This window comes from Apteryx rowi, unplaced genomic scaffold (genome assembly GCF_003343035.1).
Source record: "Apteryx rowi isolate R43461 unplaced genomic scaffold, aptRow1 scaffold_1249, whole genome shotgun sequence".
NCBI classification, from domain to species: Eukaryota; Metazoa; Chordata; class Aves; order Apterygiformes; family Apterygidae; genus Apteryx; species Apteryx rowi.
In genome coordinates, this window is record NW_020447474.1 from 79,859 (window position 1) to 94,423 (window position 14,565).

Here is a 14,565-nt window from a genome sequence, read left to right on the forward strand (position 1 = left end):
CGGTCTTGTCCTTCTCTCACCCCCCCACCATGTCACCGGGGATCGTGCCCCATCCCGCCATGTCCCGTTCTCCACTGTGCCGTTGGGTACCGGGGCTTGGTCCTCATCCCGTCGTATCCTGTTGTGTGTCTCCAGGCACTAGGGGTCCCCGAAGGGGAGGAAGGAGAACATCTCCCTCTCCCCGATATCCCTGGGCTGTGGGGTCCCACGAGAGGTGTTGCCCCCCGTCCCCAAAATCCCTTGGACGCCAGTGTCCGTGGTGCGGAGGGGCGGCGAGCTGGCTCGCTCGCTTCTGGGGGGACGCTGGGGTCCCTCGCGATGGGAGGGAGGTGCTGAAGATCCGTCATATTCCCAGGCTTGTGCTGGGGAGGGGGGAAAGCCTGGTAGCTCCCCTACTGCCCCAGATGCCGGGGTCCCTGGCAAACTGCCTCCAATCCCAGCAGCCTTGGCAAATCCCTGCCAGTGGGATCAGGGTGTCACGATCGGGGCCTGGTGACCGTGCGGGTGACTCAGGCGTGATGTGCAACTGTTGCTGGCTGGCGAGAGCACCCCAAGGGGCCGACGCAGGGCCCGTAATCCACGGGGCTCCGCGCCCGACTTGCCTGAACTCCAGGATCTCGAGCTACTTCGCAGCTTTTATAGCCTCGAGCTATTCTTTTGTGGCTGAGATAAACGTGGAAGTTCACGGATTAGTTCGTTGTGGGCAGGAGCAGCTGCTTAAGCAGGCTGAGCGCGCTTCCTGCTCCCTTCCGAGGAGACGTCGGTGCCCTCCGGAGCTTGTCTAGAGGGATCCAAAGTCCAGGCTGTGGTGCGGAGTACTTCAAATGCTCCTTCGGCTGAGCGCCGCTGCCGCCAAGCGGGCAGAAAGGCCCTGGTGTCCCTGTCCCAGGGAGACTGCGCTTCCCCGGGGATGCCGGTGGTCACCTCTGCTTCGGCTTGGTCTCTGCCGCGAAGGAGCCTTCCTCAGGTGGGGGAGGAGGAGGCTGGGGTGTTTCTGCTTGCAGCTGGGTCTGTGCAGCTTGGGAAGGCTATTTTAAAATATTGCTGCTTCGTATGCTCTTGCGGAGATCTTGAGCTGTCGGATGGCTATGGAAAGGGAAGGAGCTGCAGTTTGGGAGCGTTAAACAGGTGGTGAGAGGCAAAATGAAGCCCCAGGAATAAAACCAGCTGTTAAAAATGCATCTGGACAGTCCCAGGGCAACGTAGCAGTTCTTGGAAGTCGCTGTCCTCATGGAGGAGGGAAGAGCTCCAGCAGATTTCCAGCCTGAAGGCCCCGGTAAGCTTCTGCTCGGGATGGTTTTCCGGGCCGAACCGAGCTCCCACGTGGGGCTGGAGCGGATGAGCTGCCCCGGGCAGGTTTGTGACCCAGCTCTCCGCCACCTCGGATGCCTTTCTTCAACCCAGGCTCCTGGATGGACTTTGAACTGCCTCAGGCTGGGCTCCGTGACCAACCTCGCCTCCCTGGCAGGCCGGCAGCTCCTCTTCAGGGCTCATCCGGAGCCTCGGTGAACCCACGCGGACCAGGCGAGAGAAAAGATCGCTCGAGGACGGCGGGCTGCTGCTGAGCCGCCGTAAAACCCTGCCAGGTGACTGATAGCGCTGCCTGGGGCGTTGCTGACAGACCACTGAGCTTCCCCCCCCGACGCCGCGACGGCAGAACAGCCCACGCGTCTCCCGTGGGGTTTGGGGGCCCTTCCTTGGCCCCGCGAAGCAAAGCGCAGGCTGTGAAGCTGCAACCCGGCCTCCCCTCCGGCTGCAGTTTGGGTCGGAGAGTGGCCGATCTCAGGAGCACAAGCCCAGCTGGATCCATGGGGAGCGGCAGGATCTTGAGGCCGCTCGCAAGACCGTACCTCCGCGTTTGGCTGCGCTGCCCTCTGCGTCTCTCCCATCCCGTGAAAATGAGGAACGCCGTGAGCGTAAGCAGGGACAGCCAGCGTTTGCTTTATCCCGTCTCTGCTCTCACTCTTGGGCACTGCAGGGATGCTTTTCCTAGGATGAGGATGGATCAGCTGGCTCGGCTGCATTGCTCCCTTCACCGAAGGCTTCTCCAGGGTTCTTGCCGTAGTGCCTGGCTCATGTGCTGCCTGCCGGGAGCCGGCACTGCGTATTTGGACATGTACAACCCAAACCTGTGTTTTTATCAGCACGCAGACGGGTTCTTCCCAGCCTCGTCCGCATTGCGGTGAGGAATTCCAGACGCTGGAGCCGACAGACCTGCTGTGGACGCGCTCTGGGGTCTTGGACCTGCTGCATCTGGTGTTGAAGGGGTCATGATCACGAAAGCTGCGACTCCTTCACGCTTCTGTTCTTCCACGTGCGAAGTCTCTGCACGTCTACCCTGGTTCAATGCGCTGCCTTCCCCGCGCTTCTCTGAAGCGCCCTGAGAAGCCGCGCTCCTGGGAGGGAAATCAGTCTGTCTTTCTGTTTCTGCCCCACCAGACTTGGGGGCAGATTTGTTCCTCTCCAAAGCGTCATCTCCCTTGGCAAATCCTTCTGAATGGCCAGTGGAGCTCTCCCGCGCAGCGAGCGTGACCCTGCGGCCTGTCTGCTGGCCGGGAAAACCGGAGTCTCCGCCAGGAGAGAGCACTAAATCCTCTCGTCGCGTAGCGATCGCGGCGAATGAAGAGCTTTCGCGGCAGAGGCGCTTGAAGTTGTTGCCTGTGTCGTGGCTGGATGGCAGAGAGGGGACTAGGAGGCGCGAGGGAAGAATCGCGCTTGCTGGTAGGTGGAAAGCAGTCCCGGCGCCTGGCCCTGAGCGGGTCGCTCGGACGGGGAGCGGGTGATGTTTTGTTTTCGGCGTACAAACATTGTGCCTCGTGTCTGCTCTGCTTTCTGGAACCGGCCTCTTTCGAGGAAGAAAGAGGCTCCCAAACCTTCCCTGTACAGCCGGTAACGCTCTAGGTTGTTCTAGAAAACAAACTCCTCTCTCCGCTGTCGTGTTGGGCTGGCTGCAGGCCTTGTTGTGACTGTCTGAGCGAGATCTGTTGGCACTCCCGCGTGGTGCGTAACCAGGAGGGAGCAGGACCGTTAACTCTTTGGATCTGTTAACGCGGTGAGCTCGCAGGAGAGCCGGCAGTGCGGACTTTGTGCAGGGCTCTGCGCCTTTCCTCCCGTTCAGCGAGAACCTGCTCGGCTCTGACAGCTCAGGGAAGCTTGCTCAGGCTTCCTGTTGAAACCCTTGCTCTGACTTTCTCAAAAGCTCTGACCCAGCGCAACAAGACCGTTTTAACGAGTGAAATCCTGGCTAAACTCAGTGCGTCTCCAGGGTCTTCCACCTGAGAACTGGGCTTTCTCATGGCATGGGCATCTAGGAAAGTAACTAATGGATCAGAGCCCGTTTCTCCCTGTGAAGTCACTTTGCGCTTTTGGCCATCGTTTGGTCTCGGAGAGGAGTTGTTTAGTTGCTGGCTGGTGCTGCTGGCGCTGCCTGCTGTTTCCAGGCTTGTTATCTTGGAGCATTGTGCTTAGACCAGGAGAAGAGAGTCTGGTTTAACGTCACTTGAGGCACGGACGCAATACTGCACAAGCTTTAACTGCAAAGAAAAACGGGGCTGAAAACCTTTTCACCTTGAGACATGCTGCCTCGTGAGCGGGGCCCTGCCAGAAGGAATGGTCCAAAATTAAAAAAAAAAAATTGAGCATTTTTTCCTATATTCAAGTGCTACTGCCGTGCGGAGAGGTAGGAAGTACAGAAGGGACCTGTCCCGGCCTGCGTGCTGGAAGCAACCCAGGGAGAGCCCCTGTGGGGCCTGGCGTTTGGAGGGAATTACAGCTGCGGGCTCCAAGCCGGGAAATGTCACAGCTACGGCCGTAGCTTACACGTTTCCGAGCCGGGAGGAGACGGAAGATCATCTGTCCTGCCCAGCGTGGGCCCTCGTTCAGCTGCCCTGCGCTACGCACAGACCCCAAAGTCTATATCCCAGAAGACAGGGAGCAAATTTACTGTCTCCCTTGGCTGGCTTTGACTTAAGAAGTGTCTGTTGGTGTTCCGGAGATCGAGAGCAAGCGAAGGGCTTGGGCTCTGCTGGGAAGGCTTCCGCGTGCGCCTGGAAGCACGCTCAGACCCACTGGTCCTCGTAGCTTCTGCCCCCTGTAAATTCACAGGGGCCAACTTTGTCCTGTAGCTTCGATGTCCTCGTGGTTCGGTCCCCGACGTCGGTCTTGGGTTGAACTCCTACTCGACGCTTCACTTCGCTGACCCGAGGCCTCTGTCGGGACGTGGGGACGCCCCGGTGTCCCCATCCCGCAGCCCAGCCGCAGAGGCTGGGATACCTCGGAGCGCAGCGCTATCGCTGCGGCCTCGCGGCGAGCTGCGAGCACCTTCGCCCTGCTGCCGGCAGAGCCTGCCGTGCCTGGCGCTGCTTCGCGGGAGTCTGAGCTGGCCCTGAACCAGCTTGTTCTCGCCCAAGGGCGAATGCCTGAGGCGACTGAGGGGAGTGAAAACCTGAGCCTGGAAGTGAAAGCTCGGAAATCCAGTAGCAGCAATTTTCCCCTCCGACTCCAGGGAACGGGCAGCGTTGTTTGTGCAAGACCGCGGCTGATTTGGTTAGGGAGGGCGGTTCAAATGCCTGGGTGACTTCTCCTCCTCTTTCTTCCGCAGGATTTTTATCATCTGGGCCATCAGCAGTTGGTTCCGCCGCGGGCCGGCGCCCCAGGAGCAGAGCAGCGCTGGCGGGACGCCGCGAGCTCCCAGCCGAAACCTCTTCCCTAAGGACACTTTGATGGTAATGCCGACAGAAGCTCCCAGTTGGGTCAGGTCGGAGCGGGCTCGCGGCTACTGAAGCTGGGGCTAACGCCTCCTGCGGCTCAGGCCATCCCAGGCGCCCTGTTACCGCTGCCGGGGGCGAAATGCTGGAAGCGGGATGCAGGAGTCGCTCCGCACCGTGCCGTGAGAGCCCTGAGCAAGTCACTTAGCCTGTTATGCCCTGAGCCCCTGCTTGCAAACCCCCTCCCACCTTCGCAGGGGTGCGAGATGGAGCAATTGGCACACGTTGGCTTTCTAAATGTCCGTATGCGAATCCTCATCCTTCTCAGATGAGTTCTTCAAACCGCATCCGGCGCCGTAGCCGCTTCAGCTCATCTCGAGCTCTCGCGGTGCTGAGATCAACCTGGAAAGTGCAGGCTGGTGTGAAGGACGCGGAGGGGCAGGAGGATCCGGGCCTGGATGTGCAGCCCAGGGAATCCGTTGTGCCGTTCCCACGTGGCTCTGCGGATCCTGCTCGGTTTCTGTGGCTCTTTGCCGTAGGTGGGATCTAGTGACGGGAGGCTCCCGTCTCCGCTGCCTCCATCCCTGACCTGACGCCTTTCTCGCTGCTTGTGTGCTGGTTTCTCGGCAGCCTTCGCGGGAGGGCTGGGATGAACCTAGCAACCTTCCCGCCTTGCATGCAGCTACCAAATGCCCTTCCGCGCCGGGCTGCGATGCTGTGTGTTATCAGCTCTCCGGGGAAGGCAGTTCTAGTACCTGCGCCATCACGCTGCGCATGGGAGGCTCGGGCGGTTGGGGAGGGTGCAGAGCCGTCGGGCCGAGTCGCCTGCCAGCGGCCAACGTGCACCTCTCTCCGCAGGACCTGTACGTTTACATCTCGGAGCACGAGCACTTTACGGATTTCAACGTCAGCTCGGCGCTGTTCTGGCAGAAGCGGGATCTCGTCTACGGGGACTGGACCAGCGGGGAGAATGCGGATGGGTGTTACGAGCACTACGGGGAGGTAGACATTTCACAGGTGGGTGCGGGGCTCCGGCTGCTCTTTCTGGGAGGTTTGAAGCCAGATGAAAGGCCGTCAAGGGGCTGGCAGGGATCATCCACGTTTTTGTTGGGTATCGTACCAAAAACAACCCCAAAAGCTCCGAGCTCCAGCGGGCGAGCGGAGCTGAGACGTGGAGTTGTGTGGGTGTTGGCTACCGCAGCACATCCCTGCCGTCGCGTTTATTAGTATCCGTTTCGCTATCCGCAAGCGAGACCCTGTGAACTGGGCTTGGCCCAAAATGCGGGGAGGCTCTGCCTCGCTCAGTGCTTGCTGCAAAGGAGGTGACAGGACTCGAAGCCATCGATTTTGGTCCGCTGTGGCACAAGCCTGTGTCATAGCCAGCTTTAAAGGCTTAACGCTTTACTCCTGGCCCTAGAGCAGCTGAAGTCTTTGCTCTGCACCTAGGCACAGGCCACGGACGTGTTGCTGTTAGGATGCTGTGAAAGAGCAGCTGCTTCCTTGCATTTTCGTTACACACAGAGTTAATTGATGCGAGGGGGGTGGTTGACACCTGTGCTAGGTGCTGTACGTACACAGGTGCCGAGGCAGCGGCTGTGGTTAGGAAACTGCAGCTGAGCTCCCGCAGGCTGCGGTAAACTCGCCCTGTGCAGCCCAAAGTCCAGCCGTAACCTCCGTGCCGGTGTGTGATTTCAGAGCGTCCAGCAAAACGGCTCCATCTACATCCACGTGTACTTCACAAAGAGCGGCTTCCACCCGGATCCCAGACAGAAAAACCTCTACAGACGCCTCGCCACGGTCCACACGTCACGCAGTAAGGCCCGATTCGGGGGCAGAAGGGGCAGCGGTCGCGGGGTTGCGCTCGGCGTGTGAGTGGCTCAGAGGGCTGGGGAGAGCATGGATCACGCAAGCTGGCACCCCGTTTCCCGTGTCAAAATTGAGAGCCTTAAGGGCTCAGACCAAGCTCTGTTTGCCATTGGATGAGCAAAGGCAGGTGCCTAAAGGTAGAGGTTAAGATTAGGGCAAATATCCTATTCCCAGCAGCCTCCAGCAGTCTGGCCTGGGTATTCTCTGCGCTGGAGGTCGTCTCTGTTTCTTGGCACTGAATTTTTCTTTCGTGAACCTACCCAGTTTCTCTAAACCTGCTTGAACTCCTGACATCTACCAGCATCCCGCAGGAGGGAGCACGTAGCTGTATGCGGTCTGCAAAACGGTTGTTTAGAAGAGGAAGGAATTGCCCTCTTTAGGTCTTGCTGCAGGACAGGAGGATCAGGATGCTTCATTTTAGATGTTTTCTCCTAAAAGCGCTTAGGACGGATGGGTTATCCCAAGGTTTGGCTGTTACTTTGACTGGCTGTTCACTGAAAAACTGTCCCAACGCTACAGCCTTTTGCTGTGATAGCTAGGAAGACCAGTAAGATGGTCCAGGTTACTCCTCCTTGCGGGTGGCGTCTGGTAGAGATGGAAGCGTGGACAGAGAAGTGTCTGTATCAGAGGGAGTTTTAGGGGCCTGATCGATTCCTGTTGGTCTCTGTGGCAGCGCTAGTGTCCGGTGGCACCGAATGGGAGAAGGAAGGTTGGGAGAGAGCAGGAGTGGGATCAACTCGACAGCAGGGATTCATAGGGCGTTCCCAGGATGGCTGCTTTCCGGTTATCCACCCAGGCTGGGTCCCAGAGGAACAGGCAGATGTTCCTTCGGGCTGTGGGAAGCACTAGCACCGCTCACATGTCCCCTCTCCTTCCAGTGATCAATAAATACAAACGGCGGCGGTTCCAGAAAACCAAGAACCTTCTGACTGGAGAGACGGAAGCAGACCCCGAAATGATCAAGGTAACCGTCTCCTCCTCTTGCCCCGTTGGCTTTGGGTCGCTTCTCCTTTGAGCCAAGCGTAACCGCAGCGAGAGCAGCTCAGCTCGCGCTGGCCCAGTGTCCGTCGCCTTTGGAGGACGGTGCATTTTAGGGCTTCTCCCTCAAGCCTCGCCTGTGATAGCTGGTTCGTAAAGCACTTGACTGAGCAAATGGGTGTCTTCACCACTCTTGGTGGATCCAGGGAAGTAGCTGCCTCGCTCTGGGTTAGCGTTCACCCCTGGGAAAGCAGTGAAGCCCCCACCAAACTCCTCAATATTCACGTGCCGTCCTCCGATCAAAGGTGCTGGGAACTCACGGCAGAGTGCCCCTCCTGCTTGGGGTTTGTTGCTCCTCCTGCTCCGAAGATAAAGCAGAGGGGAAACAGGCCCGTGACTTTGCCGTACCATTTTTAGCCCTGTTGGGACAGGAGGGTTGGCCCTGCCTCTTCCTCCTCCCTCCTTTCCTGCCTTGTCTAGCGGGTGACGGCGAGGCGGTGGGCTGCCGAGGGGCTAATCCCAAGTAAGATGCGGCGGGCGAGCGTCCCTGCCTGCGTCCTGCTCTGGGCTGTCCCACATCTTGTGCGTGCAGTGTACGCCCTGGTGGGCTCCGTGTTCACGTGGGCCTCGCGTAGCAGGAGGAAAGCAGCCCTGGGGATTCCCCGGCAGGGTTTTGTGGCTTGGCTTGAGCCAGCTCCGGCATCTTGCGGCCCCTCAAGTTCCCCTGGCTAAAGATATGTGGAAGGGCAGGAGCCAGAGGCCTACAAAGCTGCTTATCCAGGCTCAGGCCTGGCCTTGCTTTGGGTGTAGGCTTAACCCTTAGGGTTAGTAATGGACTGAACAGGAGTTACTGCCTGCCCCAAAGGGAGTGGGTCCACTTTGGGGCTCTGCATGGTAAATTATGGCATGGAGAACACGACAGGTACCACGGCTCGCCGTCTTTGCTCTCAAGCCTTGCTCGTCTCGGTGTTCCTGCTCCAGGATGCCCCCTCCTATGGCTGCTCCGTTTTTCTGGGGTTATTTTAGGTCTAAAAGCTGTCTCCCTGCCTCGGCCTGGGTCCCTGGGGCTGTCCGTCCCCGTCGTGGTGGGGACGCAAGGGTCCGTGGCACCCAGCGCACGCCGTGACTTTGTTCTCGTTGCAGAGGGCAGAAGACTACGGTCCCGTGGAGGTCATCTCGCACTGGCACCCCAACTTGACCATCAACATGGTGGACGACCACACGCCCTGGGTGAAGGGCAGCGTGCCGCCCCCCCTGGACCAGTGTAAGGACCGGGATGTGCAGCGGCTCCCCTGCTCCGACGGAGCCTGGCCCCGCCGTCTCCTGCCGCGCTGGCAGCCCGTTCCTCCTTGGAGAACGTGTTTGGGCTCCCTTGGGAATAGGGGGTCATTTCTCCGTTGCAATTTGGTGCCTTTTAAGGGGTTTTGGGAGCTGTCCTCTGCCGGCGTTTGATGCTGGGTGACTCCCTTCTGCCTAACGCCTCGTTAAGCAGATATTCACCCCGGTAATACCGCGCTGGTGCCGTCTGGGCGCTCGGGGCTCCTGTTACTGGCGTGCTAACTGCAGCAGGGACTGTCCAAACTTCCTGGCTGCCTGTTTGATGCCCTCCGAGAGCAGCAGGTTTGAGCCAGGTGCTGTGGCTGTGGCTCACCTGTGTCCCCAGGGATCCTCTGGGGACGAAGCCACCTCCCTCCTGCCGTAGCTCCCACTCTCGGGGCGCTTGTACCAGGCCGGTTCGGGGTTTGGCAGCCTGTAGGTCTCTCACAAGCGCCGCGCTGGCAGAGAAGCGGCAGTAAAAGGGCTCTTGTGGCTCCCCGTTGCATCCCCGTGGCTTGCTCAGGTCTCTCTGCTCTCTTCCCCCCGGCTGCAGACGTGAAGTTCGACGCCGTCAGCGGCGACTACTACCCCATCCTCTACTTCAACGACTACTGGAACCTGCAGAAGGACTATTTCCCCATTAACGAGACCCTGCAGCGCCTGCCCTTCCGCCTCTCCTTCTGCCCGCTCTCCCTGTGGCGCTGGCAGCTCTACGCTGCCCAGAGTACCAAGTCCCCCTGGAATTTCCTGGGAGAGGACCTGTACGAGCAGTCGGACGAGGAGCAGGACTCGGTGAAGGTAAGAGCCGCTCACAGGTCTCCTTTCTCCCTGACGCGGCCCTCCTGCTTGTTCTTGTAGGCTGGGATCAGGCTCAGATACTCTTCTACAGCGACTCCTTCCCCTTCTCCGTAGCTTTCTGGAAGTGTTAATTCCAGTTCTTCGTTGCAATGACTCCTTGTTAGTTTGCTTTGTGATACGAGCTCTCCTCTCCCTGTCCTCTTCCTCTCGAAGCGCTCATAGAGGGACCTGAACCCACCAGCTCAAACTGGCTTCCAAATTGCGGCCCCCAGCTTTTCCCAGCCTCTTTGGGAACGATGCCGAGGGGAGGTGGAGGCAGGGAAGCATCGCCCCAGTCATCCATTCCTTATTTTGCGGTGTGTGCCACCGTGGTGTCCCAGGTGCCTGGGTCCCTTGGGCCGTGCAGGCGATATGCAGCAACGTGATGGTGACGTGGCCAGTTTCCGTGTTGGAGAAAATCCTTAAAGCATCAACATCTTCTCCCCGATCCTTCCCTGGGCCTCCTCGGCTTGTTTGCTGTGATGTGGGGAGCAGCGGGAGGATGGGATGGAGCCTCAGCGAGGTTCTCGTTGCCTGTTCCAGGTTGCCCTCCTGGAGACGAACCCATATCTGCTGGCTCTGACCATCATCGTTTCCATCGTTCACAGCATATTTGAGTTCTTGGCCTTCAAAAACGGTGAGTCTCGTGGAGGGACCTGGGGCTGAGGGAATCCGGGGAGAGGGGAGGGATGTGTGTCCCTGCTCCCACCTCTCCTGGGCCACTTGTTACTGTCCCCATGGCAGTGACGGAGCAGACGGCCTCCCGCTACGGTGTGATCTCAGCCAGCCGAGTGCGACGCGCTGCTGGAGGCGACGTGAGCTGCTGGGAACCCTCTTCCCTGTTGCAAGGAGAGGGAGCCCCAGACGGGCTTGTCACATCTTCAGCAGCCACGGCTAAATCTCGCCGCGTCCCGGGCAGGCTGCGGCCGCTGTCGTGTGCTCGGAGACATCTGTCGCTCCTCTGCCGCGTTGCTCAATGCCGCAGGGCTGACTTGTGGGCTTAAAGCTGGAAATTTGTGGTTTTCTGGGCCTCCGTTGCCAGCTCAGTTGCTCAGACCGCGCTTTGCAGCGTCTGCTCATCTCTGGGCGATGTCCTGCCCGCTTTTCCCACGTGTAGGCGAGTTGCTCTCACTCCCTCTGCCATCTGGGGAAAGGAGGAGAAAGGCCGGTCTTGGGAGCCTCCCGAACAGCCCATGGCACCGTGCTGGGCTCTGCGCACGCTGCAGGGGTGAACTGGCCTCCCAGTCAGACCTGATTCAGCTCCTCTGGGAGGAGAGAGGTGGTGGTTTTCCCTGCACGGGGACCATAGCTTTGACCTGGCTTCGATTCCTTGTTTGCAGACATCCAGTTCTGGAACAGCCGGCAGTCCCTGGAGGGCCTCTCCGTCCGCTCCGTCTTCTTTGGCGTCTTCCAGTCGCTCGTCGTTCTCCTCTACATCTTGGACAATGAAACGAACTTCGTGGTGCAAGTCAGCGTCTTCATCGGGCTCCTCATCGACCTCTGGAAGATCACAAAGGTCATGGATGTCAGGGTAAGCAGTGTCTTGGGTGCTCTGGGTGTCCGGGAGCGTTCTCGGACTGCTCCGTGCTTCTGGATCTCTGTGGGGCGCCACTCTGCGGTGCACAGAATCACGCTGCGTCGCGGTCGGTCCCGCTTGGGCATAGCAGAGTGGTGTTTGGTAACTGCTTTCCCCTCTCTGCTTTGGCCGATGAGCAGCTGGACCGAGAGAACAAGGTCGCAGGAGTGTTTCCGCGTCTCACTTTCAAAGACAAATCCACGTACATCGAGTCTTCCACCAAGGTGTACGACGATGTGAGTAGCGGGGCCCTCCAGGAGGCGAGGGTGGGGGTGATGCGGAGCCTCTCTCCAGCTTCTCCGAGTGAGGGAGAACATCCTGGGAAGTCTCTTTCTGCCTCGTCTTCCACGAAAGCCCTGGGATGTGCTCACGACAGCACAGGCTGTCAGAGAAGCAGGCTCCCGGCATTGCCCAGCCCGACCACGGGGTCCGAAGCCTCTGATATTTTGGGAAGGGCTGTTGAGCTGGGAGAGGGGGAAGCATGAGGCCGAAGTGCTGTTTCCTGTGGATCCCACCCTCTTCCCAGCTCACCTCGGGTATCGTTGTCTCCCCAGATGGCTTTCCGGTACCTCTCGTGGATCCTCTTCCCCTTGCTGGGCTGTTATGCCGTGTACAGTCTGTTGTACCTGGAGCACAAGGGCTGGTACTCGTGGGTGCTGAGCATGCTCTACGGCTTCCTCCTGACGTTCGGTGAGTGGCGAGCGGCTCTGGGCCGCCAGCAAGCGTCCTCCGCCTTCGTTCCTCGGCGCCCGGAGCGGCGCGGAGAAGCCGTGTCCGCGGCTGCCACGAGTAGCCACCGAGCTGCCCAAAACCGCCTCTAATTTGGGGGGAGGGGGGCTGCGTGCCAGGTCGCACCCACAGGCTCGGCTTCCCTCTGCGTGGGTCAGCCCGAGGGACGCCGAACGGGCCGGCCGCGCTCGCGAGCGCCTCGGGGCCGTCTGCCGTGGCTGTTCCTGCCCCCTAACCCCCATGGTGGGGACGCTGCGGCGCTGCCTCTTCTCTGGCTGTCCCTCGGCAGCGTCTGTCCGTCCCGTCTGCTGCTTCGTAGCCGTGGTGGTCCTCATCGCAGCTTGTCCCAACTGTCTCAGGTTTCCAGAAGCGTTTGAGCAGCAGCTGTGACTTAATTCACCAGCTTTCACCCTAAAGCAGCACGTAGGAAAAGGCGGCTTCAATAATTTAGTCTCGCTCTGCGTGTTAACAGCTGACTTGGGAGCGGCTCGCAGAAATGCTGCTTTCTGGAACGGCGTCCCGTAATTGCCTCAGTTGTGCTTTTACACAGGCTTTTGCCTACGGTGTTTTCTCGTCCAGTTTTCTGTTTTTGATCTTCACTGGGCTGGAAAGCTGAACCAAAACCGACAAATATTTCAGTTCCTCAAACCCAGCCATTGCTGGCAGTGTAAAAACACGTTTTGGCGCCGAAAAACCCTCCCAGCCTTAGCAGGGTGGAGGAATTGGGCATGGGAAAGAGAGAGTGGTAAGCCGTGGGGCCGAGATCCTGTTCCCACGGATGGCAGGAGGGAGAACAGGCTCTCCCGGTTGCGTTTTCCAACCCCCGGCCGCCTCGCGAACTGGAGAAGCCTTTGAAGGGAACGTGCTCGCCCGGAGGGCTTGTTTTGGCGGCGCTGAGCGCTGGCGCTGAGCGCTGGCTGACGCGGCGGCCCACCCCTCCGCTGTCCCGCAGGTTTCATCACCATGACCCCCCAGCTGTTCATCAACTACAAGCTGAAGTCGGTGGCCCACCTGCCCTGGCGGATGCTGACCTACAAAGCCCTCAACACCTTCATCGACGACCTCTTCGCCTTCGTGATCAAGATGCCCATGATGTACAGGATAGGCTGCCTGCGGGACGGTAAGGGGCTCGGCACGGCCTCGCTGCTCCGCGGGGCTGGAGAGCCGGATCGTGTAGCTGCAGGGAATAAATCGCCGCTGGATCCTCCTCGGGCTGGATCACGCAGACCCCCGGGAGCCTCCCTGCGAAGGGGGCTGCAGCGCGTGGCCGGGCTGTGTCCCGGTGCTGCTCCGTCCCTTCCCACCCGCTCCAATCACCCCGGAGCCGTCCCCATGGCTGCAGCCGAGCTCTTAAACCATCTCCTGGGGGGAGCGGAGAGCCCTGGCAGCGCCCTGGCTCTGTTCAGCCGAGCATCTCATCTCCGACTTCCTCCTCTCCTCCCATCCCTAACTCTTTTTCCTCCTCTCCTCCCGCAGATGTCGTTTTCTTCATTTACCTCTACCAGCGCTGGATCTACCGGGTGGATCTCACGCGCGTCAACGAGTTTGGCATCAGCGGGGAGGACCAGGTCTCGCAGACGACGCCGAGCCCCGCGCTGCCCGACGGCGCCGCCGCGCTGCCCGCCGGGCCAGCTCCCGGCACGCCGGGCGCCGAGACAGAGGGGCCGCCCCGCGGCTCCGCCGCGCCGCAGGCGCCCGACAGCTCCCCCAGGGAGAAAGCGCCAGAGGACAAGAAAAAGGATTAACCTGCTCTAACTTTATTTTTAAAGAAGCCTAACTCGCCCATGCCGTCGGCTAACCGGACAGGAGGCGGTGATGGAGCCGACGTGGCCTGCTGGGCTCCGAGGCTTTTTATTTTCTATTCCAGGAACTCTGGGGGGGTGGGTTGCGGTTCGGTGGAGTCTGTGTGCTGTGCTGTATCCGAGGGAGCGAACCCCGTCTCTGTATTTAAAGTCAAACTCGTCACGTAATCATTGTGAGCTCCATCCCATTGTGCAGGTGTTTAGGACATTGTAAAGGAGTTTTCTCGACCGAGTCGTCTCTGTTTCCATAAAGAGAGCTGATTTAGCCCAAACCGGCCCCTTTCTCCTCATCGCACTCCAGACTGGATTGAATAAATTCACGTGGGTGTTGAACCGAAACCGGCTCCTCTGTGTCCGCGCTGGCTCCGCCGGGGGTGGCAGGCGGCTGCCCCGCGGGGGGGGGGGGGGGGGCTGGCACCTGTGCGGGGCGTGTTACCCCCTCCCCGGCTCACGGCACCCTCCTTGTGTGCCCCCCCAAGCTGCTCCCCGAATCCCCAGCTTGGGCGACTTTGGGGGGGTCCTGGGGGGGGCTCTGGTCCCCCAAACCCTCCTTTTGGGGGGGGGGGGGGTTTGCTGATCCCTGGGATCCCAGCTTGGCCTGAGGCTGGTTAATTTTGGCAGCCCCTAAACTGCCCCATGGGGGTCCCTGGGGGTGAGGGGGGGGTCCCTAATGTGTGAACCCCCCCTCCCCTCCTTAGGGCAGCCCCACTGTGCTGGGGGGGGTCCCTGTTCCCCCCCCCCGTGGGGGGGGTCT

At 59.9% G+C, this 14,565-nt stretch overlaps 1 protein-coding gene across 3 annotated transcripts; it reads left to right on the forward strand.

Annotated features, from left to right (window-relative positions):
* The first annotated feature begins 31 nt into the window (after positions 1–31).
* Positions 32–14,150, forward strand: CLPTM1 (CLPTM1, transmembrane protein). Of its 3 annotated transcripts, XM_026055664.1 has the most exons (14): positions 983–1,276; positions 1,405–2,721; positions 4,601–4,724; positions 5,565–5,723; positions 6,402–6,519; positions 7,451–7,536; positions 8,694–8,814; positions 9,421–9,665; positions 10,248–10,341; positions 11,045–11,235; positions 11,421–11,516; positions 11,835–11,970; positions 12,962–13,129; positions 13,486–14,150. In XM_026055664.1, the coding sequence occupies exons 3-14, from the start codon at positions 4,722–4,724 to the stop codon at positions 13,752–13,754; spliced, it is 1,686 nt and encodes a 561-aa protein (XP_025911449.1). In that variant the 5' UTR covers positions 983–1,276; positions 1,405–2,721; positions 4,601–4,721; the 3' UTR covers positions 13,755–14,150. The 3 variants fall into 3 exon arrangements, with proteins under 3 accessions (XP_025911447.1, XP_025911448.1, XP_025911449.1); XM_026055662.1 differs by lacking the exons at positions 983–1,276; positions 1,405–2,721 and adding an exon at positions 32–967; XM_026055663.1 differs by lacking the exons at positions 983–1,276; positions 1,405–2,721; positions 4,601–4,724 and adding an exon at positions 837–967.
* Positions 14,151–14,565: the final 415 nt, after the last annotated feature.

Bases quoted from the DNA above. Each gene is read 5' to 3' on its own strand.
- CLPTM1 (XM_026055662.1), top strand. From the start codon at position 825: ATGCTCCTTCGGCTGAGCGCCGCTGCCGCCAAGCGGGCAGAAAGGCCC. The intron at 4,725-5,564 runs GTAATGCCGACA...CTCTCTCCGCAG, and splicing joins TCCCTAAGGACACTTTGATG to GACCTGTACGTTTACATCTC. The intron at 8,815-9,420 runs GTAAGGACCGGG...CCCCGGCTGCAG, and splicing joins GCCGCCCCCCCTGGACCAGT to ACGTGAAGTTCGACGCCGTC.